General features: G+C 57.5%; 10 protein-coding genes across 10 annotated transcripts; 5 read left to right on the top strand and 5 right to left on the bottom strand.

Annotated features, from left to right (window-relative positions):
• The first annotated feature begins 378 nt into the window (after nt 1-378).
• On the top strand, nt 379-1,211 carry B0H64DRAFT_467447 (uncharacterized protein). Its single transcript, XM_062807717.1, has one exon. The coding sequence runs from the start codon at nt 410-412 to the stop codon at nt 1,184-1,186; it is 777 nt and encodes a 258-aa protein (XP_062655976.1). The 5' UTR covers nt 379-409; the 3' UTR covers nt 1,187-1,211.
• Nucleotides 1,212-2,219: 1,008 nt separating this feature from the next.
• B0H64DRAFT_365377 (FAD dependent oxidoreductase) lies at nt 2,220-4,774 on the top strand. The gene is made up of 3 exons (XM_062801875.1): nt 2,220-2,800; nt 3,008-3,265; nt 3,434-4,774. The coding sequence occupies exons 1-3, from the start codon at nt 2,548-2,550 to the stop codon at nt 4,378-4,380; spliced, it is 1,458 nt and encodes a 485-aa protein (XP_062655977.1). The 5' UTR covers nt 2,220-2,547; the 3' UTR covers nt 4,381-4,774.
• A 1,936-nt stretch (nt 4,775-6,710) lies between these two features.
• B0H64DRAFT_229093 (S-adenosyl-L-methionine-dependent methyltransferase) lies at nt 6,711-8,971 on the top strand. Its single transcript, XM_062799700.1, has 4 exons — nt 6,711-7,509; nt 7,860-7,889; nt 8,140-8,344; nt 8,411-8,971. Exons 1-4 carry the CDS (start codon nt 6,819-6,821, stop codon nt 8,865-8,867), a joined length of 1,383 nt encoding a protein of 460 aa, XP_062655978.1. The 5' UTR covers nt 6,711-6,818; the 3' UTR covers nt 8,868-8,971.
• Nucleotides 8,972-9,612: 641 nt separating this feature from the next.
• B0H64DRAFT_406732 (Homogentisate 1,2-dioxygenase) lies at nt 9,613-11,611 on the bottom strand. The gene is made up of 2 exons (XM_062804525.1): nt 11,150-11,611; nt 9,613-11,066 (listed from the first exon to the last, which is right to left on the bottom strand). The coding sequence occupies exons 1-2, from the start codon at nt 11,215-11,217 to the stop codon at nt 9,737-9,739; spliced, it is 1,398 nt and encodes a 465-aa protein (XP_062655979.1). The 5' UTR covers nt 11,218-11,611; the 3' UTR covers nt 9,613-9,736.
• Nucleotides 11,612-11,648: 37 nt separating this feature from the next.
• On the bottom strand, nt 11,649-13,027 carry B0H64DRAFT_406733 (uncharacterized protein). The gene is made up of 4 exons (XM_062804526.1): nt 12,693-13,027; nt 12,564-12,615; nt 12,325-12,508; nt 11,649-12,270 (listed from the first exon to the last, which is right to left on the bottom strand). Exons 1-4 carry the CDS (start codon nt 12,817-12,819, stop codon nt 12,133-12,135), a joined length of 501 nt encoding a protein of 166 aa, XP_062655980.1. The 5' UTR covers nt 12,820-13,027; the 3' UTR covers nt 11,649-12,132.
• Nucleotides 13,028-14,290: 1,263 nt separating this feature from the next.
• On the bottom strand, nt 14,291-16,398 carry B0H64DRAFT_376994 (uncharacterized protein; the record flags this gene model as incomplete). Its single annotated transcript, XM_062802504.1, has 2 exons — nt 14,291-15,002; nt 15,071-16,398. 2 exons carry the CDS (start codon nt 16,396-16,398, stop codon nt 14,291-14,293), a joined length of 2,040 nt encoding a protein of 679 aa, XP_062655981.1.
• A 624-nt stretch (nt 16,399-17,022) lies between these two features.
• On the top strand, nt 17,023-18,748 carry B0H64DRAFT_477598 (uncharacterized protein; the record flags this gene model as incomplete). Its single annotated transcript, XM_062808210.1, has 2 exons — nt 17,023-17,034; nt 18,081-18,748. The coding sequence occupies 2 exons, from the start codon at nt 17,023-17,025 to the stop codon at nt 18,489-18,491; spliced, it is 423 nt and encodes a 140-aa protein (XP_062655982.1). The 3' UTR covers nt 18,492-18,748.
• A 108-nt stretch (nt 18,749-18,856) lies between these two features.
• On the bottom strand, nt 18,857-19,850 carry B0H64DRAFT_435207 (uncharacterized protein; the record flags this gene model as incomplete). The annotated part of the gene is made up of 3 exons (XM_062806128.1): nt 19,644-19,850; nt 19,249-19,608; nt 18,857-19,080 (listed from the first exon to the last, which is right to left on the bottom strand). The coding sequence occupies exons 1-3, from the start codon at nt 19,714-19,716 to the stop codon at nt 18,857-18,859; spliced, it is 657 nt and encodes a 218-aa protein (XP_062655983.1). The 5' UTR covers nt 19,717-19,850.
• Nucleotides 19,851-22,571: 2,721 nt separating this feature from the next.
• Nucleotides 22,572-25,342, top strand: B0H64DRAFT_467463 (uncharacterized protein). The gene is made up of 2 exons (XM_062807718.1): nt 22,572-22,986; nt 23,068-25,342. Exons 1-2 carry the CDS (start codon nt 22,943-22,945, stop codon nt 24,959-24,961), a joined length of 1,938 nt encoding a protein of 645 aa, XP_062655984.1. The 5' UTR covers nt 22,572-22,942; the 3' UTR covers nt 24,962-25,342.
• A 515-nt stretch (nt 25,343-25,857) lies between these two features.
• On the bottom strand, nt 25,858-27,988 carry B0H64DRAFT_229198 (uncharacterized protein). Its single transcript, XM_062799701.1, has 5 exons — nt 27,275-27,988; nt 27,084-27,209; nt 26,740-26,995; nt 26,246-26,672; nt 25,858-26,116 (listed from the first exon to the last, which is right to left on the bottom strand). The coding sequence occupies exons 1-5, from the start codon at nt 27,734-27,736 to the stop codon at nt 26,104-26,106; spliced, it is 1,284 nt and encodes a 427-aa protein (XP_062655985.1). The 5' UTR covers nt 27,737-27,988; the 3' UTR covers nt 25,858-26,103.
• Nucleotides 27,989-27,993: the final 5 nt, after the last annotated feature.

A 27,993-nucleotide genomic window follows, 5' to 3' on the forward strand; every position in this document is an offset into this window, starting at 1 on the left:
GACACAGGCAAGGGTCCATACTGCAAGTCACCAGGAGCTGCACTGCAACCCAACCGCTATGAGGAGGGGGACGATGGCTGCGTTTAATATGAACGGCGCCGGAAGTACGGCGTTTGTACACGGAGCACAAATAACGAGCGGATCGAGAGGGAGTTTCTTTGGAACACGGACAAAGAAGCGTATAGAACAACGATGGACCTGGTAAGCCTTCCTCGCAAGACTACCCAGGATAATAGCTTTGTCTAACCTGTCCACTGAATAGGTAGGTAGGAGGCCAGTAGCTATATAAAACCACGTCAACAACAGGCATATTCTCTCGAAAACCGAACAGTCCTCTCATAACCAACCGACCCTCCTCTTGCGAGTATCCGACCCGTCCACTACTTCCACCCACACCAACGCCAACACCATGGCCGTAATCACCCACCACCCCGAGCCCATCAGCATCTGCACCACGCAAGAGGACGGTCTCACCCTTCTGAAAGAGCAGCACCCCAACCCAGACACCGACGGGTACGAAACCGACAGCAGCCAGCCCCCCCTCTCCCCCATCTCCCCATCATCCACCACCGGCGACAGCTTCCTCACCCCGCCCTACTTACCCGACCTCACCAACGCCCTCCCCACCAGCCCCCTCCCCTCAGACTCGGAGGAAGAAGAGCAGGAGGTGCCAACCCCCTGGATCATCGGCCCCACCGACCCACGCTACCTCCCCACACTGATCGGCATCGCCCAGAGGGATATCACGCGCCTCACCCTCTACGCGGAGGAGATGCTCGACACGCAGCCGGCGCACGCCGCGCGGCGGCGCGGCCAGCAGCGGCGCCTGGCCGCGCTGAACCTGGACCCGGCGTCGGCGGACCGGCTGGTCGGCGTGGAGCGCGAGGAGGAGGCGGCGATGCAGGGTGTGGTGGACAATTTGTGGTATCTGGTGGATATGCAGAAGATGCTGGACGAGCTGGATCAGCTGCGGCTGTGCCCTGTGAGGGGGGCGGGGGCTGGGGCTGGGGGGCGGGAGGGGGAGGGGGATGATAAGGGGGATGATAGGGAGTATGGTGAGAAGAGGTTGGCGGAAGATGTGCTGGGGGTGATTGATAGGCTGCGGGCGGTTGGGGATTGGTTGGAAGCTGTGCAGACGTGGAGGGAGGAGAATGTGTTGTGGAGGGAGAAGAATTGGTTCTACTGAGCGGAGGTCTTGGTGGAGAGGGAGCGAGATAGCTGGGGCGGTTCCTTTTTGCGTAGCGTACTTTCGAATTAGAATGCTTCGTAGAAGTGACATCTAAATAAAGATCTCGACTTTGACTATCATAGGTGTAACTTGAAAGGACGAGTGTATCATGTTGCTACTCTGTGCTGGAACATATTGTACGCCTCAAAAGCGTCACATGGCCAGGCAGTTGATCCAGGCCTTCAATGTCTTGATTTCCTGCGTGTACATACTTGTGGAGGACTTGAGCCCAAGCCAAATAACAAAGGATAGCGTGATCTAGGTGGTTGACACGGCACCATACTATCTATGTTGTGCCTCCACGCGTCAGATACCCGGGAAAGCCAGGCCTTGCCGTTTGTCTTTCGGGTTCAAAGAAATGGTACAACAGCCTTGTAGGCTACTTCTCCATGGCAAGGGAACAACAGTTTGCTGAGTAGAGTCGGTGAATTCGAGGCGTAAAAGCCAGGCTTAACTGGAAAAGAAAAGCAGCATAAATATTGCGGAGCCCCAATTCATTGCCCATGAATTTATTCCACCTTAGCAGCACTCAACCATTCCAAAATACTAAGACCAACACTACACCGGCACTTCTCCCGACGAGACATCAATCCTCCTACTTCTCAGGAACCATACCGAAAACGATGGCGGACAAGAAACAGACCACCACCAACGATACCATGACCATCTACCCTGGTGACCTCAAGAACACGGATGACTCTACCATAAAAGCCTCCCCGCCGGGGGGGATTAAAAGCTCGACGCCGTCCACCCAGCCAACGAAGAAGGCCGACCAGAGCCTGAAGAATAAGACCCTGGAGAAGGTGAAGGGGATGTAGAGTATGAGCCCGGCGAGGCATTAGGGGGTAGTTTAGGGTGGTTGGAGAAGGATACCGGAGCGAGGCCACAAATACTCCTTAGGAACTGTCTTGTTTTTGGGGCCATGCTTGTACTGGTTGGTTTCTGCCCTGCTTCGTGTTATTGCCATGGGCAGCAAGTAATTAAATACTCGATGGGCGAATCATGAATGAAATATAAAGCCAGCAAATCGTTAAATACTACATGCCTTTACAAGCGGGGACCTGGCTATACGGATTTGCGAATGATCTCGTGCGTCCGTACCTTGTTAAATGACCCACGATGTGTAGTGTGTAAGTGGCAGTGTACGGACCCCCACGGCCTCTTCGTTCCACCAACCACTGCCCATCGGGCGTCGTTCCCCGCTCCCAACACGCCGACGAACCCTCAACATCCAAAGACTGTTTTGTAACGCCTCTTGCCAACCTACCTTTTATCGACTGAATAATTACGATATCGACTCCTGGTGGTTGACCTTCACAATGGATGAACGCGCCAGAATCCCCGTCTCCCTCCCATGCGCCAACCCGACAGTCAGCTACTGGCAAGACCCGCCCGATGAACTCGCCGACCACCGCAGCACGGCCGAACTCCCTGATACCGCCGACACGGTAATCATTGGTAGCGGTATTACCGGGGCTGCCGTGGCATGGGGTTTGTTGCAGGGCCCGAACCCGGGTAGCATCCTGATGCTCGAGGCCCGACAAGCCTGCTCAGGCGCCACGGGGCGGAACGGTATGTAACTCTCCCTCAACTGTCCAAGTTTCCTCTTCTCATCGCCCTCCCTCGCATCGCTCCCTCACTTCTCCCTTCCTGACCCCCCCCTCTTGTATGACTCCCACTCACCCCCCCTAAACAACCACCCTCACCAACCCTCCACCCCAAGCCCCCTCACCACCACCCCTCCCCAACCCTTCACTAACCCCCCCTTGTCCACCACAGGCGGGCACACCAAAGCAGCCAGCTACCGCACCTTCGCCCACCACACCCAATCCCACAGCCGCGCCATCGCCAAACAGATCGCGCGCCTCGAGCTGCGCAACATCCGCGCCGTGCACGCCTTCGCCCGCGCCCACGCCGTCCCGTGCGACCTGCACCCCTGTGACACGCTGGACGTGGTGTACGACCCGGCCGAGTGGGCGGCTGCGCGGGAGGGGGTGGCGGCGTTGAGGGCGGCTTTTCCTCCTTTCCCTTCTGATAGTGAGGGTGCTGGTCGTGGGGCTGGGGATGGGGCTGGGGCTGGGGTTGGGGTTGGTGAGGGAGGAGATGGTGGTGAGGGCGTTGGTGAGAGTGAGGGACCTGAGGGCGTTGGGGCGGGAGAGGGAGGAGGAAAAGGCGATGAGGGAGAGGCGGAAGACGGAGGGGAAGGGCGGTACACGCTGTACTCGCGCGAGGAGGTCCTGCGCCGGTTTCCCGTGCATGATGGGGTGTTTGAGGGGCGGGAGGAGCGCGTGCAGGGCGGGGTCGGGTACTTCGCTGGCTCGCTTTCGGCGTACAAGTTCGGGATCGGGGTCCTGAGGGCGTGTGTCGAGAGGGGACTGAATCTGCAGACGGGCACGGCGGTGACGGGGCTTGTTGCTGTTTCTCCTGCTGCTGCGGCTGCTGCTGGGAAAGAGAGATGGGAAGTGAGCACGGAGAGGGGGGTGGTTAGGGCCGGGCGGGTGGTGCTCGCCACCAACGGGTATACGGCCGGCGTGTGGCGGCAGTTCCAAGGCGCGGTTGTCCCGCTCCGCGGACAGGTCACAGCACAGAGGCCCGGGCAGGGAATGCCGGCCGGTGGGTGTTTGGATAGGACGTACAGTTTTATTTATGGGAGAGGCTATGAATACATGGTCTCGCAACCGGAGGGATCGAGGTTCGCGGGGGACATTGTCATGGGAGGCGGTCTGGCGAGGGCACAGGAGGAAGGGTTGATGGAATACGGGACGACGGATGATGGCGCGATGAACGGGGAAATCAGTCAGTATCTGAGAGAAACGACGGAGCGGTATTTTGGACCTGACTGGGGGGAAGATGACCCGGACGGACGGGTGAGGAGCGAGTGGACTGGTATCATGGGATTCAGCCCGGATGGGTTCCCGTTTGTGGGGGAAGTGCCTGGGGAGAGCGGGCTGTGGACCAGCTGCGGCTTTCAGGGGCACGGCATGGTTTTGTGCTGGGAGTGCGCCAGAGCCCTGGTAGAGATGATGGAGGGCCGGGATGGTGAGGAGCTGAGGGAGTGGTTCCCTGACGTCTTTCGAATTACCCAAGAGAGGATGGCCCAGAGGTTTCGGGGGCGCTTGGACGCGATTCCGAAGGATGGGGAGAGTAACTAAAGGTTCGGAAAACAGATCGTCGGGAAAAAAAGATCATCACATTCTTGTTGTTCTCTACGGACACGTACGAAGTACGCCCATACCTTGACCTGGACAAACCGTACCGCGTGTTTGAACTGACAAAGGGACTCTCACTGCTCTTGAGTGAATGCTTCCCGATCCGCTGATCCGGGAAAATCAAACGGGGGTGCCCGGACCCCAGAGGCCAAATGCCGCCTCGACGGCTGGCTGGTTCACGACACGGTCACCATTGCAACAACGAAGCAGGCAGGAAACTGTCTTGACTGGACGTCAGCTTCCCGTCAATGCCCGCCAGTCCCCATCGAGCCAGTGGTGGGGTTGCCTTCGGCGGGTTGAGCGCTGCCGGGTTTCGCTCTGCCGTGCTGAATATGGGCCACGGTGTGACTTTCCACGACCTGAATGGATGCCATCGGCCGCAGAATGCAACGCTGGGATTCCCGGCTGCAGAATTTGCTGACTGCCCGGACGGAAGGTGCCGCCTGGAATTGAGCAGGAGAACCCGTTAGCGCCGCCTTCGAAGAGCCTGAGTTCTGACCATTCGCTGATGGGCCTCGCGCTAGCCGATGACTTTCGGCTGCCTGTGCTTGTCGTGCAGGCAGCCTGAGTGTTGATTGAACAAGGTGTGAGACCGCAGCTGGGAAACGCGTCTGAGAAGTGCCTGATAACTCGCCTGCATCAATCGCCGAATTGGTGAGTGGTTCGTTTCTTCCCCCCCCTTCTCCAACCAGCCCAGTTCGTTCCCCAGTTCTCTAACTAACTCAACTTGAATGATACCCCAAGTATCGAGTCCGACTCTTCACTCCACCAAAAATACGAGAGAGGAGTCAGACAATTTCATTTCGTCTTACTCCTCCGCTCTCTCCGTCGGTGGCACGGTGGCTCAAGAACCGGCGTCTGGGAAAGTGGAGAGAACGGATTTTGGCTGTCGTTTCCTTTTGCGATTGGCTTTTCAACGGCGACCGAGAACCGGACTGGAAAGTGCGTCGGGGGTGGGTGGAGACCGTGGAGTCAAGCTGTTGCCCCACCTGGGCCCAGCCAACTGGGACGCGCTTCCCCTGCCATCTCAATTTCGGCATCCCATGGGCGCCACATGCGAGACTCCGCTCCGATCAGGTCCTGCTCTTTCCGCGTCCCACTCTGCTGGGGCATTTGGTTTGGATGTGCGTCAGACCCAGACATTCTCTGACACCACAGGGAAACAGGGAAAGCTGCTCCTGCCGACCGAGTTCCCAGGCTCCAGGTTTGGATGCACTCGCGCGCTGGCCGCAGCGACCGCGACTGACAGGCATCTTTCATTTCGGCACTCAAAACCCAGTCGATTAGAAGCGGGAAGAACATTGGAACAAATTGTCAAACACCGTGAGACGACCCACCCATCCCAATTCATCCCAGTCCATCCCACCGGGACGTCCTCGCCAAGGCATGCAACCAGACTGTTGGGACTCGAGCTTTTCCCTCACCGCCATCTGTGGCCAACCAGGGGGCATGCCGACCGTGGCGACGAACCGTGTCCGAGCTGGCGGGACGGCTTTGCTCTTTCCGGAAGTCTGTCGCTTGTTGCTCACCACGATTGACCACGATTGACCACGATTGACAACGATTGACCACGATTCATCACGATGCATCGCGATGCCCCACGCCGATGGCGTCTTTTGGGTCCATTATGTGATGTGCATAGCACAGCTGCACAACTGCACAGCGTTATCACCCTCCCTGTCTCGCTGGGCACACACGCTGGAGCAGGTACAGATTACACAGTGACTAGCGGAGGCCGAGCAGGAAGTAATCCCCGGGTATCCCGTCAGTTAGTATTATGGAGTTATTGCGCAACGCAACAATATCCCCTGTCAACGGAACGGGGAGGGTCCACCCGTGATCCCAGCACCCGCTTTCCCCTCCCCTCCCGTGCTGCATGGCCCAAGGCCCGGTGTTGTTTCGCTCTCGGAGTGGACTGAGGAAGCCGCCGGGACGGAACCAAACCAGTGGGCCAAAGGTGGGAACCGCTCGCCAATAACCAGCCCGCCCCTCCCCTCCCTCGCTTCCAATGACAATTCCTGATCTTTTTTCTCGGGCCACACGTTACCAGACTCTCGGGATCCAGGGTCGTTCAGCTCAGCCCTTTGCCTTCTGCCTTCTGCCGTCTGCCCTCTGGCCTTTCACAGTCTTCTGTTCCGCTCCGCCTTTGCCGCCCTCCATCTAACTAGGACACACCTCGCACCTCGCCCCATTGTACCACTCCACGTAACTACCTTAACGAGCCACCGCGACCCGACGGCAGCCGGGCCAAGAAAGGTCTTTGCCCCTTCGATTCGCTGTCACTTCGCGCCCCTTCTGCAATAGCGACGGGACACAGCCCCTTCACCACCCCCCTTCCAGACTAGGCCCACACCAGGCTGCCCGCTCAGGCAATATCCACCATGGACTCGGACGACAACCCCAACCCACCCTCCGAGGTAGTCTCGTCTCCGCGTCCCTCGTCCAGCTCAACCCATATCGCCGTCGACGTGAACGGAACCCCGGAAGAAGAGCTCTATGTCACCGCCGAAGCCATGCGGGAAGCGATGCTGAGAGGCAGCGGGAGCCAGTGCAAAGGAAACTGCAAGGCGGCGGCCACCGTCAGCACCACCACCGGCTCACTACCCCCATTCGCCCCAACCCCTGCCGACGACGCCCAGCCCACCAACACCGCCGACCCAACCCGGCACTGCAGCGAGTGCGAAAACAACAACAACAACAACAACGACAACAACAACGGCGACAACAACGCCGCCTCGCCCCTCGGACCCATGACCAGCGCCGAACTCGAAGAAGCCGGCCGCGAAGCCGACAACGGAGAAGACGGCTTCGACCTGGCGGCGGCGTTCGACTTCGACCGCGACATGTCGCGGTACCCGGCCTCCATGACCAGCTCGGTGCGCGACCACGTGTACGAGGGCGGGCTGCGCTACCACGCCTACCGCGCCGGCCGCTACGCCTTCCCCAACGACGAGACGGAGCAGAACCGCGACGACATGAAGCACACCATGACCCTGATGCTGTGCCGCGGCGCGTATTTCTATGCGCCGGTTGGGGAGGTGCTGGAGGCTGGGGGGGAGGTGTTGGATTTGGGTATGTTGTGGTTCCTTTTTTTTTTTTTTTTTTTGTTGTTTGTTGGTTGGATTCTTGCCGTTGTGGGATTCTTTCCGTTGTCGGTTTGTTTTTCTTGCTCTGGCTCGTCGTATCCTTTCCCCTTTTCTGGTTGTCGCTTCTTCAAGGGGGAGAGGGGGGAGAGTCGGCTTGGCAAGAGGAGGAATGGGGATGGATTGATTGTGTGGTTGATTGCGTGTGGGATGGGAAGCGGAAGACGGCGTTACAACGCGTCCAAAGAGTTTCAAATGGGTTGTTGCTTGCGGTTCATGGATGGCGGAGTCCCGCCCACTGGCACAAGAAACACAGGCTGACTTGACTGCGCACAACAGGCACGGGAACAGGAATCTGGGCGATGGAGCGTAAGTGATTTGAACTTTTCTTTCCCTGATCGTCTGAGCAAACCGTTAGACTGTGCGCCCGTTGCACCTGTCTCACATGGTGTGCCTATCCACGGAGAGACGCGTCTGTGTCTCGCTTCATTGGCGCGAAGATCCGGTGAAACTTGAGACAAGCCGAGTCTGCGGCTATCTAGTTATTGTGTGGTCCTTAAACGAGGTCTCGTCAGACATCGCTGGCGAGCAGCGCGAATCACCAGGCTAACGCACCCAGTCGCCGACAAATACCCCAACTCGGCCATCACCGGCATCGACCTCTCCCCCATCCAGCCCAACTATGTCCCCGAGAACGTCCACTTCTTCGTCGACGATTTTGAAGAAGACTGGATCGACCCCGAAGACAAGTACGACTTCATCCACATCCGCCACACCCTACATTCAGTCCGAGACGTCGACACGCTCTTACAGCGAGCATTGCGGTACGCCCCTCCGTTTCTCTTATCCACCGTACCTACCTAACCAACCATACTAACCGCCCTCACCAGCCACCTCAAGCCCGGCGGCTACTTCGAGGCACAAGAACTCGCCACGATCCCCGTCGCGGACGACGACACCCTAACCCCCGACACCCCGTACGCGCTGCGGGACTACATCCACTACATCTCGGCGGGGATGGCGGTGCTGGGGTCGCACGCGCACGCGATCGGGACGCTGCCGGAGCGGATGCGGGCCGCGGGCTTCGCCGACGTGCGCCGGACGACGCACAAGTGCCCCGTGGGCGTCTGGGCCCGCGACAAGCGCATGCGCTTCTGCGGCCTCTTCCTCCGCACCGCCCTCATGGACGGCCTGCGCGGGCTCAGCCGCAGGCCCTTTACTGCCCTTGGCTGGACGCCCGTGCAGATTGAGATTTTCTTGGTGGAGGTTCGCAGGGCGATTATGGAGACGGGCGTGCATTCGTATTTTACGCTCAATGTGGTGCATGGGAGGAAGCCGGTTGATTGAGCGCGCTGTTGGTTGTGTGTTCTTTTTCTCGAGACGGGTGCGATACGTATCCCGCTCGGGAGGAAGACTTGAATCTTTGGAGGGCTGAGCCCACGAAATACGCGGCGGCTGGCTGCCACCCTGGTGGGGGATAAACGTTTGTCGGGGAGCAGACGCACACGGTAGTGCTGCTACGTTCTGCCGGCGGCATGGCGTTGTCGTGACAGGGATGGGCCCCTCTCTGCGCTGCCTAACCTCGCCGGGAGTCCGCCATGTCTCATCGACCGGAGACAGGGGAATGGAACTGGCGACTACAGCTTGTGCTACCAAAACCCAACCTAACAGGCACTTGGCGAGGGCCGGGACGCCCCTTTTCCGGTATGGCATTCGCGATCCTACACGACAATCCCCCGCCGCGGAAGCACAGCGGCAAGACATCGCATCGACGACGAAGTCACAACGTGACGAGCACGACTCTCGATATCTTATAAAGTGTTGGGTTACGCCACAGCGCGTCATTTTTGCATCATATCATGGATACACATGGCAAGGGCCGGAGCGGGGGGTTGGAGCATATGAAGCATTGTTTGGAGCAAACTGGCGCCGGCGTCCTTCATTTATTTGAGCATACCGCATGACAGACAAAAAGGGGCGCGGATTGCGGGCGTGGCCATACTGGGCGTGATAATACGGATATGGAGTACATCAAACGCTTTCATGCGGCGGGGAGAATTGGTGGAAAAGAAAGATACCTGCATAGCATGCTACTGTTGAGCTGAGCTGTGGAAGAAAATACCCATAATGTTGAACCAAACGGCTATGCTGTGCTGAGATGTTACTGCTAATTGATATCCTTACAGTCAACGAGAGGGGCTCCCTGCCCGCCCCAGTTACGCACCCCCAGCCCCAGCCGTCTTCTTCCAATGCACCTTGACACCGCCCCAGCTGTGGTCCGAATACGCAGCCTGCACCTTCTGGCAGGTCTTCAGCCCCCAATCCGTCACGCCAACCATCAGACAGCTCTCAAACATAAAGGCGCAGCTCCCGGCGCCGACCTTGGCGGGCTGCAAGTCGGCGTTGCGGGCGCCCTCGTAGCTGTCGGCGTCGGGCCCGTGGCCGCTCATGACGTTGTGCAGGCTGGCGCCGCCCGGGACGAAGCCGCCGCGGCCGCCCTTCTTGGCGTCGTAGCCGCCGCGGATCAGGCCCATGAACTCGCTCATGGTGTTGCGGTGGTACCAGGGCGGGCGGAAGGTGTCCTCGCCGACGAGCCAGCGCGGCGGGAAGACGACAAAGTCGGCCACCGACGTCCCGGCCCGCTCCGACGGCGCCGACAGCACCGTGAAGATGCTCGGGTCCGGGTGGTCGAACGAGATGGAGCCGACCGTGTTGAAGCGGCCGAGGTCGTACTTGTACGGGTAGTAGTTGCCGTGCCAGGCGACCACGTCGAAGGGGGTGTGCCGCTGGGCGGTGCGGTACAGGGCGTTGTTGAACTTGGCCGTGACGACGAACTCGTGGGGCCCGTCCGAGGCCGTGGCGCCGCAGTCCTCGTCGAAGCTCGCCACGGGCGCCTGGAAGTCCCGCGCGTTGGCCAGCCCGTTGGACCCGATGGGCCCCAGCTCGGGCAGCACGAAGCGGCCCTGGAACAGCTCGAGCGCGTAGCCCCTCGCGGGGGAGCCGTCGCCGGCGGCCAGCCGCACCTGGTAGCGCACGCCGCGCGGGATGACGCAGATCTCCATGGGCCGCACCAGCAGGCGGCCGAGCTCGGTGCGGATGTCGAGGGCGCCCTCCTGCGGGACGAGCAGCAGGTCGCCGTCGGCCGAGTAGAAAGCGGCGCGGTCGTCCATGGAGCGGCCGGCGGCGTAGACGTACATGGCGCAGCCCTGCTTGAGGGCGGGGTCGCCGGCGCCGGCTACCAGGTGTAGGCCCGAGACGAAGTCGGCCTCGGGGTCGTGGTCGAAAGGGTCCCAACGTAGCTGGTTGGGGATGTAGTGCATGTTGCGGAAGGGCTCGCCGCCGAGGCCGAGGGACTCGTTCGGGGCCGGGGCCGGGGCGAAGGGTGGGTGGGAGCAGGCGGGCAGGATGCGGTAGAGCCACGTCTGCTTGTTCTCGTGGCGGGGTGCGGTAAAGGCGGTGCCTGAGAGCTTCTCGGCGTAGAGGCCTAGTGGGGGCTTTTGTGGAGAGTTCTGACCGACGGGGAGAGCGCCGGGGACAGCTTCGGACCTGAGACACGAGCGTGGGGGGCAAGTGGTTAGCGACGTTGCGAACTTGTGGTGGATGGTTCAATATCGGGAAGGCAGGCATACTCAAAGTAGGAGTCGAAACCATTTTGATATTGGTACTTTTCCTCCAACTCGAACTTAGTGACGGGCATCGTGACGGTAGCTCCAAGCTAGAGGAAGATACGCAGAGGCACGGTCGTTGTGGTTGTTGTTCTTGTTCGTGCTCGTGTTTGTGTTTGTGTTTTTGTTTTTGTTCTTGTTCGGTCGTGGTTGAACCGGTCGACGACGTCAAGTTGGGGAATCACACGGCCACAATGTGAGATTCGGGCGGCACAGGGGGGAGGGAAGTAATAAGAGATCCATCCTGCTGCCGTCATTGCCTTCGGTTTTACAAACTGGGGAAGGAGCTTTCCCGAGACTTGCCAATTCCGCACCTCGATGGGAGGGGAGGGCCACGATAAAGGCCGAAGATAGCCGGTTGTATGCGCCCCACATTCAAGGCCGAACCGTCCACGCCAGCCCCACCACGGTAGCTTTGGACCGACCTCGTTTGATCCTCGCCGCCCCGTTTAATTCCCGATTTGATGTAGTTTGATGGAGAGAGTTCAACGCAGTCAGTCAGTTCGATATATATAAACGGGCTAATCAACAATAGGGTTTCGGTTTGGGCTTAGGTTTAGGTTAGGGATAGGGTAAAGCTCAAGGTGAGGTGGGGAATACGGTAAGGGATAGGGTTTGGGAGACGATTTGGGACACGAGTTGGAAGGGTGAGATACGGGGAACTGGCCGCAATTGACTACACTAAATTACAGTAACCAGTGCATATCAGAATAGCGAGAGAGAAGTGCAATATAGCCCTCTACTCCCTGTTGTTCTTCTGATTTAACGCTGAACTGGCCGCAATCAACTACCTACACTACATTAACTTGACCGGTTTGTCACCGAAACCGGGATGAGATCCCTTGGGTCGTGAGCATTTCACCGGGGTTTGACTTTCAACCCCCCAATTACCACTTTGTAACTACAGCGAATATCATAACAGCGAGGGAGGAGTGCAATGTAGCTCTCTACTCCTTGTTCTTCTTCTTCTTGCCCGTCACGGGTTGGCCGGCATCTTTCCGCAGGTGCACAATCAACCGGGTCCACGACTCTTCCTTGTCCCACTCGAAGCCCTTCAGGTACTGCAGCTCAAGCTCGTCATCGGCCTACGCATGTCACGTTAGCGTCATGTGTAGACCGACAGGATCACAAGTACCCACCTTCTTCTTGAACTGCTTGTGGATGGCATCCAAGGCGTCCTTGATGGTGACGCCCTTGAGGTTTCGTGCTGTTACTTCCAGCCCGAGCGGGAAGTGTAGGTCAATCTTCTTGACCGGCGGTGTTGTGAGCAGCTTCTTGAGAATATCCTTCTCCTCGACCGTCGAAGGCGACGTGTTGATCTTCCTACAGGTGTGTGAGATGGCAGATGCGTGAACGCCAGGGTTTGGGTTGAACTTACCAGCCCGTCGCTTGCGTCTCCTTGGCGATTTGCAGCTCAATTCCTTGCTCCTCTGCGGAGAAGGTGTCAGCTATTGGCAGCCAGTTCCGTGGCACGGGGCATGCGGGAAAGGCAGGCGATGCGACTTACCTAGGTCTTTGATGTTCATGACTCCATTGGCGCTCGAGCTCGCCCGGCGGTGTTTGGCCTCCTTGGGAGGGGGGATTTCCTCCATACCCTGGACGGCGGAGTCGACCTTGGTGAGTGGCTCGGACATGTTGGGTGTGTGAGATGTGCAGAAAGCGAATAAGGCAGGTGATGGGAACGAGTCTCTTTGTCTAGAGAATCGGAATCGACAGTAGGCAGGCAGTTTTCGATGTCCAGAAGGATCCGTGGATGTATGGTATCGTGGGACAAAGAGAGGTGCGAGGAGAAGAGCAGGGAAAGCTGAGGAGCGGGGAGGGGAGCCCTTTATAGTGTTCCCATGAGCATTCCAATCAGCATTGGAAATGGGCAGATCCCGCCACCCATCACGTTATTAGTAGGGTCAAGCTGCATCGTTCCTGCCTCGACTGTTTCGTCAGACCGGGCGGGGTAATGCCGCCAGGACAATTGATCACGTTGGCCTGGTCACCGAGATCGCGTGACAAGTACATCATCATGGAACGACACGGCAGGCGAGCCCTGCGCGTCCTAAACAGGATAAGGTACCTGGCCCGAGCGCCTTGCATGGAAGCTAACAGTCTGGTCCCCATCTTGGAATCTGGGGTAATCCGGGGTATCAGGGGGCATGACCCACTCCTGTCATCCAGCACTTACACGCCATGCTGCGATTTAAAAAGTCATCAATTGACGCCAATGCTGCGTCACAACTGGGAGACCCCAATCGCACTTTTTCCAATTCCCCCCGCGAACATGTTGAGGATATGCAGCATGTCTAAGTTTGAGCAGGAACATTGGGTGACAACTGAAGTACGAATAGGCCGGCCAAGCCGGGGAGGTCCCGCCCTGCACGACTGGTGGGACAGAGGTGGGGTATCCCGCTGCTCAGTGACATGGACCATCTTCGGCGCGAAACCAGCAGGTTCTCGGCAGGGACGACCTGTTATCGGCTCTGTGCAAACCTGGGAAGTTCGCATCTTTGAAATTGTGAAAATGACTCGGAGGGGTCCCCGGCCAGCTCCGAATCACCTCCATGAAGAATTGCTAACGTCCATGCTTAGGTTGTTCAAAGCTTCTCGCTGGGCTTCATCGCTGGCGTACAGCCGAGAACGGGCTATTGGTGATCTTCCCTGGCACGAGACACCATCGGCGGCTGTGTAACTGCAAGGACAGAAGCGGGGAAGCTGCTCACCAAGCACCCACCCAAGCTCCCAAGGCACCGCCTATCAGCCATGCCCATTCCAGACTTGGACCATGACTGCAGACATCCCCGACTTCAGGCTGTGCACACCCCGCACCGTCGCTGCCCCTGTTTCATGCGATACCTAGTCGCCCTGACTCAAAAGCGCCCTCATCTCATCGAGGCTTCAAGATGCAAAATTTAGGTTTACCGGTTTATCACTCTATCACTCTAATCGTTAAAAATACACAATAAGGTCCCGCCACCTGATGAAGCAATGGCGGCGCAGAGGTCGTGTCAAACGAGATGAACAAGGAGCTCATCATCCCTAAGCACGATATCCAAAGAACATCCGCCCAGGTCCCCTGGCCGGCAGTCCTTCGAGTCCCTTGCGGTAGCGAGCAGCTCACGACCTGGTATTCTTGTTGGTCCCGACCGGATCCGCAAACCTCGTCCCGCTGCCGCCGGTTTTGAGAGCCTGCTTGCCGGCCTCCAGCTTCTTCATGGAGCTCCGGAGGCTAGATGCCATAACCTCGAGTGGGTACTGCTTGAGCAAGGGGCTAGACTGGATGCGCTCGACCTCAAAGTCCTCCAGCTCGACCCGGACACGGAGAAGCGCTTCCAGGGTGTCATCCACGACCATCGATGCCGCCTCGTAGAGGTGTGTAAGATCCATCAGCAGCGTCCGTGGGTCCTGAGACGCGTACAGCGAGGCGTGGTCGTCCCTTGGCGCTAGGCGGTCCCACAACAACCCGAGGATATCACGGGATGGGAGCAGGCGGATGTCCCCCTCGACGTTACTCTTGACGGTGGTGAGAAACCTTTGAATATCGTCAAGCTCCCTTGCCAGCTTGTCGACGTCATTGACTAGCGCGTTGATTTCTTTCGCCATGAAGCCCGCAGTGCTTCGGAAAACCTCCTTGATGTCGTCCCCAATAGGGCGGTGGGCTCTAATGCCGGTGAGTGGGTATAGTGCCGCCAGAACGAAGCTCATGAACGTGTTGGGCCCGTCCGGGCCATCGCTGATCCGGCGCTCAATGAGACGGAGTGCGTATTTGTCGAAACCATGGAGGGTATCGACAATGCCGGTGAACTTGCTCGTAAAGCTAGAGAGGGACCTGGCACGTTCGAGTCAAGCGTCAGTGGGGCTGGCCAGACAATGGGTAGTACTGTCGTTGGGACCTACCGGCCTGTGGTCCAGGTCTGCTCCTTCAAGGATTCCAGCGCTTCCGCGATTTTGTTTTTGTTCTCCAATGCGCTGCCCATGACACGAATGCCCAGGTCACGGACGGCAGAACGATGGCCGATCAACTCCCGCGCAAGATCGTGGTCTTTCCCGAGGCGCCCCATGATAGTGGCAAATTCATCCTGGGGCACGAGCAGCTTCGAATGCCAGATGTCCTCCAGTGGAAGCGGTTGGCAGAGCGGCAGATGGCGAGCGGCAATGGGGATGGGGCAGATCGTCTCCGACAGGAGCCCCGGGTTGTGGTGGAGAGTGAACGTGATGGTGTAGGTACCGCTCAGCCATATGACGCAGGCAATAAGAACCCATTTCCACACCCGGCTGTAGAGCCTCAAACCTGCCAGGAGACCCTGGTGAAGGTACCTGAGCGGCTGTAGCGCAAGGTGCGAGCAGTGCCTCAGACGTGCCGGGAGATGCCGGTAGAAGGCACTGAGGGATGACTGGAGACGCCGGTATACGGCGTTGGGAAGCGTCAGGATGGGATGGATAGGCTCCAGAAGTGTCAGGAGATCCTGGAGCATGGCCTCCAAAAGTGCCAGAAGATATCGGTAGGCCTTGAGCAGATTTGGAACCGGGCGCAAAACGATCAACAGCGCCATGAGATCCTGGTATATGGCGTAGAGCAGTCTCGCATTCACACAAAGGTACCCCAGCGAGCGCATGAAGCGGGAGATGGCGTTGGTGAGCTCCAGCTCGAGAAAGAAGGCCTTGAGATGTCGCACGGCTGACGAGACGAAGGCCGGCAGTTTCACGAAAAGTGCGATGGGCGCCAGCAGTAGTAGGCTCCAGGCGAAGTACTTGGCTCGGCGGCTCGGCACGCTGCCATGGGAATAGTCAGTTGCAATGTTGATAGCGGGCGTGTCGGTGATGGATGTGTTTGCCTCCATCTCGTCGGTTGCAGCCTGGTCCTTGATACCATCATCGCTGACGCCTTCGGTGATCTGCTCGTCGGCGATCTGGTCATCGGCAGTCTGCTCATCGGTGATCTGTTCGTCCATGATCTCCTCGTCCGTGGTCTCCTCGTCAGCAGCCTGATCACCGGTGATCTGGTCGTCGGCAGCTTGTTCGTCGGCAGCTTGTTCGTCGGCAGTCTGCTCAGCAGTGATCTGCTCGTCGGAAGACTGCTCCTCGGTGGCCGGCTCGTCCTCCGCTGTAGCAGCTGGGGTAGCCTTGTCACTTTGCACTCGGATAGGGCCCTTCAGCTTACGCTTACGGGCGTTTGGCAAAGATGAGGATGTGCTCCGGCCACGGAGCTTCGGGTTGGTTGGCATGGTGAGGTCGGCTTTTAGGGCACGCATGCGCTGAGTAAGGTAAAACTAGGGTGATGGGAGATTGTGTTAAAAGAAACAAGGCGTATTGACGTTTTCGAAATTCGTGAGCATACAGGAAGAGAGTTGAAGAAGGCGAAAAAAGCTCAGAGCAAACGCGGGAGCGGGGGCTGATAGTCATTTTCGGCCAGCACAAAGAAAACAAACGGAGAGAGTTGCACGGGGGCTCTTGATTGGCGACAACAATAGTATCGGAGCGCCGTTAACACACCACACTGAGCTGTGTGTAACTACAAATATTTCTGTACATGCACCTTGGATTCCAAAGGAGGATGCTGTCAAACTTGGAGCCCGAAGGCATCACCAGGGCCACCACGTTGATGGGAAAGGGTAATGAAACACAACGGAGCGCCTTGTCCAGTCGATTGGAGAACTATTCGGTTCACTTTTGGGCCTTACGCCATAGCCAGTGACTTAAAATTAATGGTCAATAGTCACAGGCCACTCATCACGTTCCCCTTTTAGGTATTGTCGCATGCTGTGGCCGAGGAAGTAGTGAGCAACACAAGACGCTTATGGGAAGGAAGGTCAATCTTCCGCCCTCGCACCACCTTCAGTCCTAACACTATGATAATAGCTGTACGTTTGTCAGAATTTGAGTACTTGATTTCTGTACTTGTCTGATTTCTCGGCAGGGTCAGAAACAAGGGGGCCTGGGTACACCTGAGTACTTAGGTACCTGACTATTACTACCTATGTTGGGAGATGAAAGAAATAAAATGTTGCACTACAACTCAATGTCAAGGACCGATTTTCGTTTGCTGTCCCTGGTGCGGTTAAATTAACATGCTGATAGACCCACCTCATATCATCGCAAGGCCTGAAAGGGGGCGTGAGGCTCAACCACGTCCATACATGCCTGCAGAATCTCGTCAGGACTGCGAGTATAGTCGGGTGACCTAGGAGGCCCGGAAGGGTCACAAAGAGATGCTCAAAAGATAACCCATATATACCAAGGACATTCGTGCCAAGCCCAAGCCTTCGGGTCCCAAAAGTGACGCTGAGTGCCCGAGCCCGTTCGTCACGGGTGACACCCATATTACCTACCTATTAAACCCAAATCGGGTAAATGGCCATGCTGGCCTCAACCGGAACGTCATAGCGACAAAGGCTGGGTAGATTGAAATAAACCGAGCTTCCCCCCTGGGCAAGTCCACATCCAAAATGCTGTTCAGGACACCGAGTACTAATTCAATATTAAGATCTGGCCCTGGAGATAACATTTGTACAGTCATAAGGAGCTACTTTCAACGTGGTTTTTCTACAACCACTCATCCATCAGGGGGTTCACCCTCTCGCTCTGTCGCCTTAATGGCGGTGTGTGGTGGCCATCCTCTCCTCCACTCTTAGGCCTCACCGCATCGAGACTCGCAGGTTGTGGGTTTTGCGCAGGGGTTACTCAACCCCGGCCACCCCGGGGGCCAACACACACACCTTGGTTAGTCCCCAACGTCCACGGATGCTCTGGTGAGCAGGACTTCCCTCAAGCCAAAGTTTTATACCCACGAGTTGGCTAATCGGGAATTTCTAATACCATATTGCTGCGCTTAGCAACGACGAGGCCGTACGAGCACCAAGTTGTGGGAGCGTACTAGTGGCATCCACCACCCCTGCTCCACGATTAGAGCCTTCACCGCCCCGCCGCCGTCGCCCTCTCCCAGGGAGAAGCAAAAGCCACAATCGTCGAGAGCACCGACACCCCTCAGGGACCGCCCCCTCTATCACCCCCTGAATTCCTCTTTTTCAAACCCAAGATCCCAACCGACGGCCTCCCCACCAAATTGGAAGTTTGGCCGGCCATGCTCGACATCAACCTCTCCGCCCGCCTCTCCGCGCAGGACGAGGACCAGCTCCTCAACAACATCTGGATCGGCCTGCTCGGCGTCGAGGCGCTCATGGTGTTGGGTGTTGCGTTGCGCGCGGTGGTGTCGTCGAGGCTCTTTACCGCCATTGGCGGGAGGAAGGATTCAAGAGGTGTTATTATGGGTGTGGCGAGCGAATATCACGATGTGGATGGCTACTGGGCACGGGAATGATGGGCTTGCATTTTCATTCTTCTGGCGGGTTGGGATGTTCCTGCGTTGTGTTGTGTTGCTGTTTGTCAGCGGCCTTTTTCTTTCCTCAACCCCCTTTTCTTCTTTTGGCTTTTTCCCGCTGCATTCTGGGGCGTTCTGGGGCACGGTCATGATGATGATGGTTAAAATATGAGAGATGGTTTATGAAAAACAATGGAAGAGAGCCAAGTAATGACATTTGGCTGGCTCGATAAAATGCCAGTGTTTCTGGACAACACAAACGATGGTGCCACCGGGATCTCCTCTGCATTATGAATACCAGCCGCTCCCCATGCACACCCAGTCCGGTTCAACCTTCCTGGTTTCCCCGTCCTAGTCGTCTCCATCTATATCCATTCCGCCATCTCCAACACCCAGAGCCTCAGAACCCCGGCCTCAACATCCCCGTGCTCGATCTTAACCCGCTCGAGAACCGAGAGGACTTCCTGCGGGCTGGGCTTGTCGTGGACGCGAGTCTTCCGGTGGTTCGCCGGCAAGTAATCCCACACCCGCAGAGTCTCCCACACCTCCTCCGCCTGCGCGTGCCCATACTCCCGAGCAATGCCCACATCTAGATACGCCCGCCGAAAAGTCTCAACTCTCAAGTCAGCCCACCCCCTTCTTTCACCAAGCCTGAGTCAACCAGCACCACCACCACCAAAGCGGCCAAACCGATCCAAATAACGAAGAGAGAAAAAGCGAAACAAAAAGAAAGAAAAAAAAACGAGAAGAAACTCACACAAATCCCCCTCACCCCCAACCGCCCGCTCAAACCCCTCCCTCCCAACCTCCCACCGCTGCCACCTCTGCCACGGCCGGCTCGCAGGGCACGCGGAGCACGGCACGAACGTCGCGGTGCCGCACCCAGGCGTCGCGGATGGCGCGGTCTGCGTCGGCGCGCACAGCTCGTCGAGCCGCTGCCACTGCTGGGCGCTCTCGAAGAGGCCGGTGGTGATGGTGGTGGCGATGGTGGTAGTGATGATGGCGGGGTAGGTGATGGGAGAGGAAAGGGGAAGGGGAGGGCGGCCGCCTAGGTTAGTGCTGCTGCTGCTGCTGCTGCTGCTAGGGGCATAGACGGCATGTTTGTTTATAGTCCGAACTTGGATATGTTGTTGTCCGACGAGATGGGATGACAGTTTGTGCTCAGCGCCTGATGTTGTGCCCGAGCCTGTAAGCCGGAGGTCTTGTCCGTCGACTTCAATATCATGATGCAGCAGCTTGCCTCACTGGTCTAGCTTTCGTCTGAAAAGACATCAAGAAGGCCTGGACCAAAGAGTTGACACAATCTAGCTCACGATGACGTAGCGGTGGATGTTTACATTCCGTTGACTAGGGCGTTGGTGGCCACTTGATCCGTCGGTCGGATACGAAGAAAGCCGTGTCATGTATCTAGTCTTTTGTCGGTAGTCACGTCGTCATCTGCTTGGGGGTCAGTCGTTTGCCTGCCCACTTTCCGCTGTCACGACACAAATGATACCACACAGCTAGTATACCATCACCACCCCCTATTAAACTTAATGGTATGGTGTGGTGCGATACTATCGTTCCCCCATTAAATACCACAAATGGAACGTAGACCGAGAGGTATGATCCGTGCAATGTTGATAATATAACGGACTAATGCTTCAATCTTTTTTTTTTCCATTCTTTTTTTTTTCCATTCTTTTTTCTTTTGCTCTCTTTGAGCAATTGCCATACGTTCAAGAGTGAGATTTACATGATAGCACCTAGGTTAGTCAGAATTTATTCTGATTGTGCCTGCCACCTGAGCCGTCCTCACTGCCGGGTGCGGAAGGGAAGTAGCCCACGAAGGCACTTATTAAACAATCCACAGCCGTCGTCTTGAGTTCAAGCGTCGATGACGACCAAAATTCTATTGGTTGCAAGCAGATCATGTTGCCGTGTCCTGATATCGGGGAGGCCGACGGACACAGCGGTTGCTCATATGCCGGACCGGGCGCAAGCACACAGGTCGTGAGATGTTTCCGGCCCGCCATTTTGTGAGGGGCGGAATAAATTGCAGACAATCTGGGGTGAAACGTCATTCGCGGGGCACGGTGGAGGATTGTGTGATTGCTGCTGGATCACTGCATGGCAGATGGGCCCCCCTTGGACCGAACGGGTTGTTGCCCGTGTGTTCATCCTGCTGCGGCCTGAAGACGCGGAGCCCGTTGATCACCCTTCCCACGCAAAAAACGGATTGCTGTTGTGCAACGGCCGAGCCCCACAGTGATTGGATGACAGACGGTGTGTGGGTGTGTGTGTCCGGGCGATGTCGCTGGCATCCCGTCCCTCTCCGTGAGGTGCCATTGTGGTCCGTCGTGAGGGATAAAAATACCTACGTTGGAGTCAACGGTGGCCGAGCCAACGGATATTAACTCTGATGGCCTCGGAACCAACAGGCATCGCTTCGTAAAATTCCCAAAACCACAACCGACTTCCGGCTCAACGGGGCCAGCACATGCAAAAGACAAGATCGCTTCGGCGACTGCCATGCTTGGTTAGAACACCGAACAGCGGGGTAGCGTGGCATTCCCGCTGGCTTGGGATCGAAGTGGACTCTTGGGGTAATTTAGCCTTGAGCCGGTGGGCTGCTAGTTCGAGATTGGCGTCGTGGTGGGAAAGTGGGAAATCACCAAGACGCAGAAAGTAAAAAAAGAAAGAAAAAAAGAACCCAGGTGCTCCGTTTCCGTCCGTGCCGTCGTCCACTGTCCGTCATTCATCATCACCCCCATCACACTGAGATATCCACTTTACCGACCAACTTAATTTGACGGGACGATCCCCCAGAGTGTGGGTTTTATGTATCGGTGTTCCCAACGAGATATCGAGGCGCCGCCCTGATGAGCCACCGACGTTGTTTCGGAGCCAGGTCCTGCGGCTTGTTGCAGGATCGACATTGCGAAAGGGGCAAAACGGACGGTGGCTGCATGGCGTGCATCAAAACGTGGGTGGCAACCGTCGACATCTGCAAGGCTGAAGCTGTTTCGAGGTTAGCACCGCTGGAAGAAGCCGAACTTGGACGGCCAGGGCAGGAATCAGAAGAAGAGGTTGCATGCTTCGGGCCGTTTTCCAGGGTCTGCAGAGAAGATGTGTGCGTGTTTCATCTGCAAGGAAATGCGACGTCTTCCACACACACTTGTCGAGTATACAAATTGCACAATTCGGATTTGAACAACCAACAAGTCAGAGAGAAACCGGCAAGCTGCAACTCCGCGCCGCGCTGGTGACTGCTTGGAGAACCAGGTTCAACCAGGTCTGGAACTGCGTCAGCCCAACAAGGGGAGGGAGGGAAGTGTCGGATGCTGACCGCATTCAGGCCTGCTCCCCGCCCCACCGACCGACTGCAAGGGCCCAGACTGTCAAAGCGAAAAACACAAAACACACACACAAACATGATGCGAGCAAGGAAGTGCAGAGGCCCAACCGATGACCGAGCAAATGAGGTGTTTTCCAAAAGAGGGAAATGAAGCGCGGAAAAGATCCGGGCAGGACACCATTATGAAATGGAATCATGGCACCTCCTGGTGTCATGGAAATAGGTGCCCGTTATCCGTCTTCCATTCATTGGGACGGCACAACGCGAGCTCACTGCAGCAACTCTGCAGTCAGATGCAAAAAAAGCCGGGGAGACAGGCGAGACAGGCTATCGAGTCCAGGGCCCACCCTTCCTCCCCCCCAGCAGTTGGCACCGGGCTGGGGCCCGAGGTGTTGGGGTACCGGGTTTGGAGTGTGCGCCAAGCAACTACAGGGACCAGCAAAGGCAGGGGTGGCCTGCGATGGCCCCTGACTGGATGCGGAGGAAAGGGCGAACCAAGAGGGGGACACCATCGCTCCCCGCCAGCAATTATTGGCTGCGAGCCATGTCTTAGCCTGAAAGCCGTCAAATGAGGGGAGGGGCAGTGACCAACAGCAACGAGCAGCGTCACTACAAGTTGAGCCTTGAGCCATGAAATCATGGTGTGTGCCTGTTGATTCCTGCGTTCCATTGTCCGGCCCGTGCTCCCCATCCAGGTTACTTTGGTACTGTTTCCATCCCCCAGGTCCCCCCCCCCCCCCCCTCACTGCCACGCGAGAGCCAGCCGTCCACCCCCGAAGCCTTGCGGGTCTTTCATTACCTTCCTAACCTATCCTCGTGTGCCCGCGCCGCACCGTCCTCGTGGCTTCCCGCGCGCCTTTGTCTCACCCGGAAATAATTGAGGTGACTTCGTTGCTTCGTTGCCTCGTTGCCCGTGAACTTCGAATGGACGAGTGGAGGAGTGATCAGAATCAGCCTCATCATCAGCCAACGGAACCTTCCCGCTGATCCGCCGCCGTCGCGTGCCGCATGCCGATCTTAGACTCGAGCTAGTCACTCGACAACCGAATCCAACCGATCGCTGTCCCCAAATTTTCTGTGCAAAATACACAGACCGCACAGAGCGACGACAAAGATGGAACCATACGCCCACACGGCGGACGAGATGGACGACATGGTGTAAGCTGAATTCACCTCGGGTGGCCGCTCGCGGGGCTTCTAGACAACACTGCAGCGGGAGCTAACGTGATTCCAATCCAGCAACAAACTGGGCCGTCTGAATTCGAGAGACTCCAGTTCGTCACGCCATGCGCCGTCGATGGCATCATCAACGGACGACCGGTACGATAGTCGGCGAAGAGTTCCCTCCGGCGGGATGCCCGTGCCACGAACGCCCGACTCGCCGCGATACCTCGGTCAGGACGACGTCTATCGCATGCCCGCATATGAAATGGGCCAGCGACCCGTGAACTCGGCGTCCATGCACCCTCTTGGAACACCAAGAGCACCGCAGTTTCACAGGAAAGACTCGTACAATTCAGAACGACGTCCGTCCAGGGGTTCGTCGGCCGGCTACAGCTTGTACCCCGCAGCCTCCAAACCGCCCGTGGCCAAACCACTGCCGCCGCTCCCCGTGTTGAACCGCCAAAACTCGCATCGTGCTTCATCACAACCGTCGCTGGACGGGTCCGACGTCGGATCTGGCGATACATCCCGGTATTCGCAGTCGTCGAGGGGGAGCACGCTGGAGCGGGTGTCCACATCCGGCAGCGCCGCGCCGTCTCCTCCCGCAGCTCTGGGACCATCGCCTCCCATGTCTGGCGAGTACCGTGCACGGCCGCAGGTGATGCAGCCAGTGCAGCCGGCACAGCCGATGCAACCGCAGCACGGGTCCTCACCCGTGCACCTGGTACCCTGGAAACAACTCGTCGCCTCCAACGACAAGCAGCTCAAAGAACCCACCGTGTACTTTTTCGACATCTCCACCTCCTCCGCGACCCTCGCCAGCAAACATGGCAACAACATTATTAGGATATGGTCCGTCGGCAGCGGCGAGGTGCAAAATAACATCAAAATATCGTGCTACACCAACGCCCAGCCGCGGTCGCGCGAATATTTCGTCCGCAGCCACGCCATTCTCTCGGAAACCTCCAACCTGATCGCCATCGCCACCGGCTTCGGCGACTCGCTCGAGATCTGGGACTGGAGCAAGAAGAAGCGCCTCCAATCAATCGATGGCGCCAACCGCTGGGCCGCCGTGCGCTCCAACGTGATGGAATCCGGCTGGTGCCCGCTCGTGACCTACAACAGCAACACGGACAAGCTGGACCTGTACTCGGCCACGCACAACCCCAAAAAGCCCTTCAAGAAATCCCGCTCCATCGACTTCAGCAAAGCCGCCGGCCTCCCCCTCCTCCCCAAGTTCCCCGAGCTCGCCTTCTCCGCCACGGGTCCCCTCCTCGTCACCGCCTCGGGCCCGCGCCCGCCACGGCCCGACCACCCCCCACCGGAGCGCGAAACCCTCCTCACGGCCTGGGAGATCCACGACGGCGCCCCGGCCTCCAACACCCCCTACAAAGTCGTCGCCCCCTGGCAGCACGCCGAGCTCGACACCGCCCTGCCATGCGGCCTCGCCACCTACGGCTCGGTGGCCGTCTCCATCTGGATCCCGGCCCCGTACCGCGCCGTGCCGATCGCGGGGCGCGGCGGGTTCAACCTCGCGCCCGCGCCCGTGCCCCACCGCCACGTCCTCGTCTGGGACTTCTCCGCCTCGTCGACAAAAACCTTCCGCATCCCCAACGCCACGTCGTGCGTCTCGCCGGATTGCCGCTTCGTCGCCTACTGCGACGCCCGCGGCGTCGAGAGCGGCGCCCGCGGCTGTCTGGCTCTAGTCGACGCCATGACCGGCCGTGAGCTGTGGTGCTGGCCCGACCCGGAGGCCGGCCTGCTCGACGCGGCCGAGGAGGATGGTGTGGGTGCCGCGCTGGGCGATCTCAGTCTGGTGACCGAGATGTGCTTCTCGGCGGATGGCGGGTTCTTGTTTGTGGGGGATGCCGAGGGGGGGATTGGGGTTTTTGAGGTCAGGGAGGGGGCTGCCGCGGGTGGGAATGGGAATGGGAATGGGGAGGGGGTTGGGTTGAGGGTGGTGCGGTGAGGTGAGGTGAGATGTGAGTGCGGTGAGGTGAGATGAGATGCCCGGTGTGGAGGTGGTGGGGAGTTATTTTTTTTGGTTTGGTTTGGTTATTTAATGAGGGGGGTTTTGGGGGGTTGCCCGGCTGATGATGGGAGCAGCAGGGGTATATCTCTCCTCGGCTGGGATCTGTGCCGTGTCGGGATCTGTGTGTACCTTATGTATAGACTGGGCTGGTGGGCGGGTCTGGTTACTGGTATCGGGTATTCGGTCGGGAATGGATGGGTTGGAGTTTTGGGTGAGTTTTGGGTGGGGGACCAAATAACTACCTAGGCGCGCGGACCAAGGGTGGAAGACTGCCTCGAGACGCTGTCGTCGTCTGTCGTACTACCACGGCTGAGGGCAATAGAAAGAATACCCTCCCTCCTCCGTCCCGCGGGCGTTCGGTGCCCGGGTAAACAGAGAAAGACAGAAAAGTTATTCTACGTTATGAGAACCTTTATTTTTTTCCCACTTCGAAATGGACCTACCTTGAGGGTCTTTATTTGTATAATTTGACCTTTGAACAGCCACCATAATAGAGAGGTGTTGTTGCGTGTAGCTCAGATACCTCCCGGCCGCCCGGCACCCTTGGGGAGCCGAGAGGGGGCCGGGGTTTGAGAGGTCCTTTCCCATGTTTGTAATTCTTGCAACTAAGATTGGTTGCAGTGTTTCTGATGTAGGATTTTATCCTGCATCCTTCGGTCGGTAGGGGAGTAGGAAGGTGTCAGGCTGGGACTCGTCTTCCGTGTCTCTGTCTATTTAGTTGGGATATTATGGAAAGAAGAGTGTGGTAATTAGTGAAGCAGATGTCCGTTTCGGAGATATTAGGGAACGTATAAAGCACAAGGTGAGTCCACAAGACCTCTTTCTCTCTTAGACCAATTTTTGTTTTGCTCTGACCTTGGAGGCCGTGTTTTCATCTTTTTCTGTCACCGGGCCTTTCCTTTTCCGTTCTCTTTTTTTTGTACTGCGACCCTTGGATTGTCTCAGCCCGGGCCACCTCTAACATGGTAGGGGGCCGGTGTGGAGGGGTTTGTCATGCCATTGTCCGGAGCGCTGGTGCTGGGCTGATGGTAGCCTAGCTCGTGGCTTCAATGTTTATCGCACGGAGGGATTAATGTCGCTCACGACTCTGGCCTGGCGAAAGGTTAGCGTTTAGACGTCCAAGTATTAGACCAAGGACAAGTTTAGGGGTGAAGTGGTGATGATAGTGAACAAGAAGCAGCTGGTGGTTACTACCGGCCAGTAATGGGGGAAGAGGCTAACCATACAGGAGGCATATAAACACTCTCGCCTGCCTGGTCCCAGCTGGCATGGTTAGTGTTGGCCGCCTGAGCGGCCCACATATCACCAAAGTCCATGTCCATGTCGGCCACAGGTACAGATACTCTGTTTCTAGAAGGCCCGGCGGCCTCGGATTCGGCCTCTGGGGGGGCAGGGCTAGGTTCACTCGACAAAGGTGAGATCCCCCCCCGGCCCGTGCAAGGGTCGTAGCCCGGCGTGGGCGGCCATCTCGGTGGCGCGGCTGGTGACGGCGCGGCTGGTGATGGCGCGACCGGTGACGGCGCGACTGGCGCCTTTTGCTTCCCCCCGGGCTGTTTCTTCTTGGAAGATTTGGCTGCGTCCGATGCCAGACGCCTGTTGCTATTCTCTACCCACTCGTCGGTGACGTCTGCATCTTCCGCGTCGACGACTGTCAGGAGGCGGTGTAAGTGATTGGCCAGGAGCAGCATCAAGAACGACAGGAATACAAAACTCACCTCGGCGGCCAAATCTTCTCATTATTTGGTCCACGGTAAACCTTGGAGTGGGCGACGGATCGGCGAAATGCCTGACCATGACGCACCGGGGCTCTTTGCGCCCACGCAGCTGCAACGGGTCTTCCTTGAAGCAATGCTCATCATCATGTCCGGGGCTTTGACACTGAACAACGTAGTAACCCGGTCCTACTGCGGGATACTGAAAGATGAAGTCTAACCCTTCGACTTCATACCCTTGTATTGTGGCGATGCTTGTCTGCCGATCACGGACGTTGTTAGCATATGGGAACCCATGGTCAGGGCGCGGTGTAACGGAGGTTTGGGAGAAATAGAACGATAAATACCGAGTTGGTGTTGGTCTCGGGCTCGGGGCCGTCATAGGCATGATCCGGGGGCAAGTCGTCATCGCGGCGTGCTCTTCGCGCTCGGGACCCGGGCGCGTTGGGTCTGTCGTCGCGAGTCCGTTTTCTCTGAAGCGGTTGTAAAGTTAGCGTCCTTTCAAGACCGACAGGACGGAAATCTCGTGATGACTTGCCGGAGGGTTGTTATTACCAGTTGCCGAACGGGTGTCTGCTTGGACGGCGGCCGCGTTGTCTGACACCTCGTTCCCTTCGCCGTCGTCCGTATCAGAGTCGAGAGTTATCGGCTCAATCATAAATTCCCTCCGAACTGGGGGGATCTTGAAGCCGTTATTCTCGCACAAGTGAACGAGAACGGACTGCAGAACCCTCTGGGCCAGGGTCTGTTTGTCGAGCACTGTGGTACGGCAAAGCCTTTCGGCTTCGGGCCCGTTTACCGTATTTCGCAGAATGGCCGAGTTCTCCGCCATTTTGGCATTACCGTCCGCTAGGGCGCTATCGAGAGCTTGAACAATTTGGTCCTTCACTTGAGAACATGCCCGAGCGGACATTTCGTGCGCGCCCCTCTCGATCTCGGTCTGAAAAAAGTGGTGGGTGGTTTTAAGATATTTATCGCGATCGTGGAGGAGTTGGTCCATGGTGCTTAGGGAGGGAGAAGGTTGGTCTTCTTCAGCTGAGAAAGTCAAGATTTCAATATAAAAGCACTAATCGAGACTCAACGAAGAGTGACTTGAGTGGTAAGAGAGCATAAGCTCTAGGAGTTTGGGGAGCATCTTGCTTCATTTTATAAACAACCGTGAAGGCGGTGGCAAGAGCGGCGATGTATGGCAAAACCAGCAGAGAAAAAGAGAAACGAATGGCTCTGGAAAGGCAATAGCGTTGTCGCGAGCTTGAA

The sequence above is a fragment of the Chaetomium fimeti genome, assembly GCF_033439085.1.
Source record: "Chaetomium fimeti strain CBS 168.71 chromosome Unknown B0H64scaffold_7, whole genome shotgun sequence".
NCBI lineage: Eukaryota > Fungi > Ascomycota > Sordariomycetes > Sordariales > Chaetomiaceae > Chaetomium > Chaetomium fimeti.

Bases quoted from the DNA above. Each gene is read 5' to 3' on its own strand.
- B0H64DRAFT_467447 (XM_062807717.1), top strand. From the start codon at position 410: ATGGCCGTAATCACCCACCACCCCGAGCCCATCAGCATCTGCACCACG.
- B0H64DRAFT_365377 (XM_062801875.1), top strand. From the start codon at position 2,548: ATGGATGAACGCGCCAGAATCCCCGTCTCCCTCCCATGCGCCAACCCG. The intron at 2,801-3,007 runs GTATGTAACTCT...TGTCCACCACAG, and splicing joins AGGCGCCACGGGGCGGAACG to GCGGGCACACCAAAGCAGCC. The intron at 3,266-3,433 runs GTGAGGGTGCTG...ACGGAGGGGAAG, and splicing joins TCCTCCTTTCCCTTCTGATA to GGCGGTACACGCTGTACTCG.
- B0H64DRAFT_229093 (XM_062799700.1), top strand. From the start codon at position 6,819: ATGGACTCGGACGACAACCCCAACCCACCCTCCGAGGTAGTCTCGTCT. The intron at 7,510-7,859 runs GTATGTTGTGGT...TGCGCACAACAG, and splicing joins GGGGGAGGTGTTGGATTTGG to GCACGGGAACAGGAATCTGG. The intron at 7,890-8,139 runs GTAAGTGATTTG...TAACGCACCCAG, and splicing joins AGGAATCTGGGCGATGGAGC to TCGCCGACAAATACCCCAAC.
- B0H64DRAFT_406732 (XM_062804525.1), bottom strand. From the start codon at position 11,217: ATGCCCGTCACTAAGTTCGAGTTGGAGGAAAAGTACCAATATCAAAAT. The intron at 11,067-11,149 runs GTATGCCTGCCT...CTCGTGTCTCAG, and splicing joins GGTTTCGACTCCTACTTTGA to GTCCGAAGCTGTCCCCGGCG.
- B0H64DRAFT_406733 (XM_062804526.1), bottom strand. From the start codon at position 12,819: ATGTCCGAGCCACTCACCAAGGTCGACTCCGCCGTCCAGGGTATGGAG. The intron at 12,616-12,692 runs GTAAGTCGCATC...CCTTCTCCGCAG, and splicing joins CATGAACATCAAAGACCTAG to AGGAGCAAGGAATTGAGCTG. The intron at 12,271-12,324 runs GTGGGTACTTGT...TGACATGCGTAG, and splicing joins ACAAGCAGTTCAAGAAGAAG to GCCGATGACGAGCTTGAGCT.
- B0H64DRAFT_467463 (XM_062807718.1), top strand. From the start codon at position 22,943: ATGGAACCATACGCCCACACGGCGGACGAGATGGACGACATGGT. The intron at 22,987-23,067 runs GTAAGCTGAATT...ATTCCAATCCAG, and splicing joins GACGAGATGGACGACATGGT to CAACAAACTGGGCCGTCTGA.
- B0H64DRAFT_229198 (XM_062799701.1), bottom strand. From the start codon at position 27,736: ATGGACCAACTCCTCCACGATCGCGATAAATATCTTAAAACCACCCAC. The intron at 27,210-27,274 runs GCAAGTCATCAC...CAACCGCTTCAG, and splicing joins CTGGTAATAACAACCCTCCG to AGAAAACGGACTCGCGACGA. The intron at 26,673-26,739 runs GTGAGTTTTGTA...GCCTCCTGACAG, and splicing joins GAGAAGATTTGGCCGCCGAG to TCGTCGACGCGGAAGATGCA.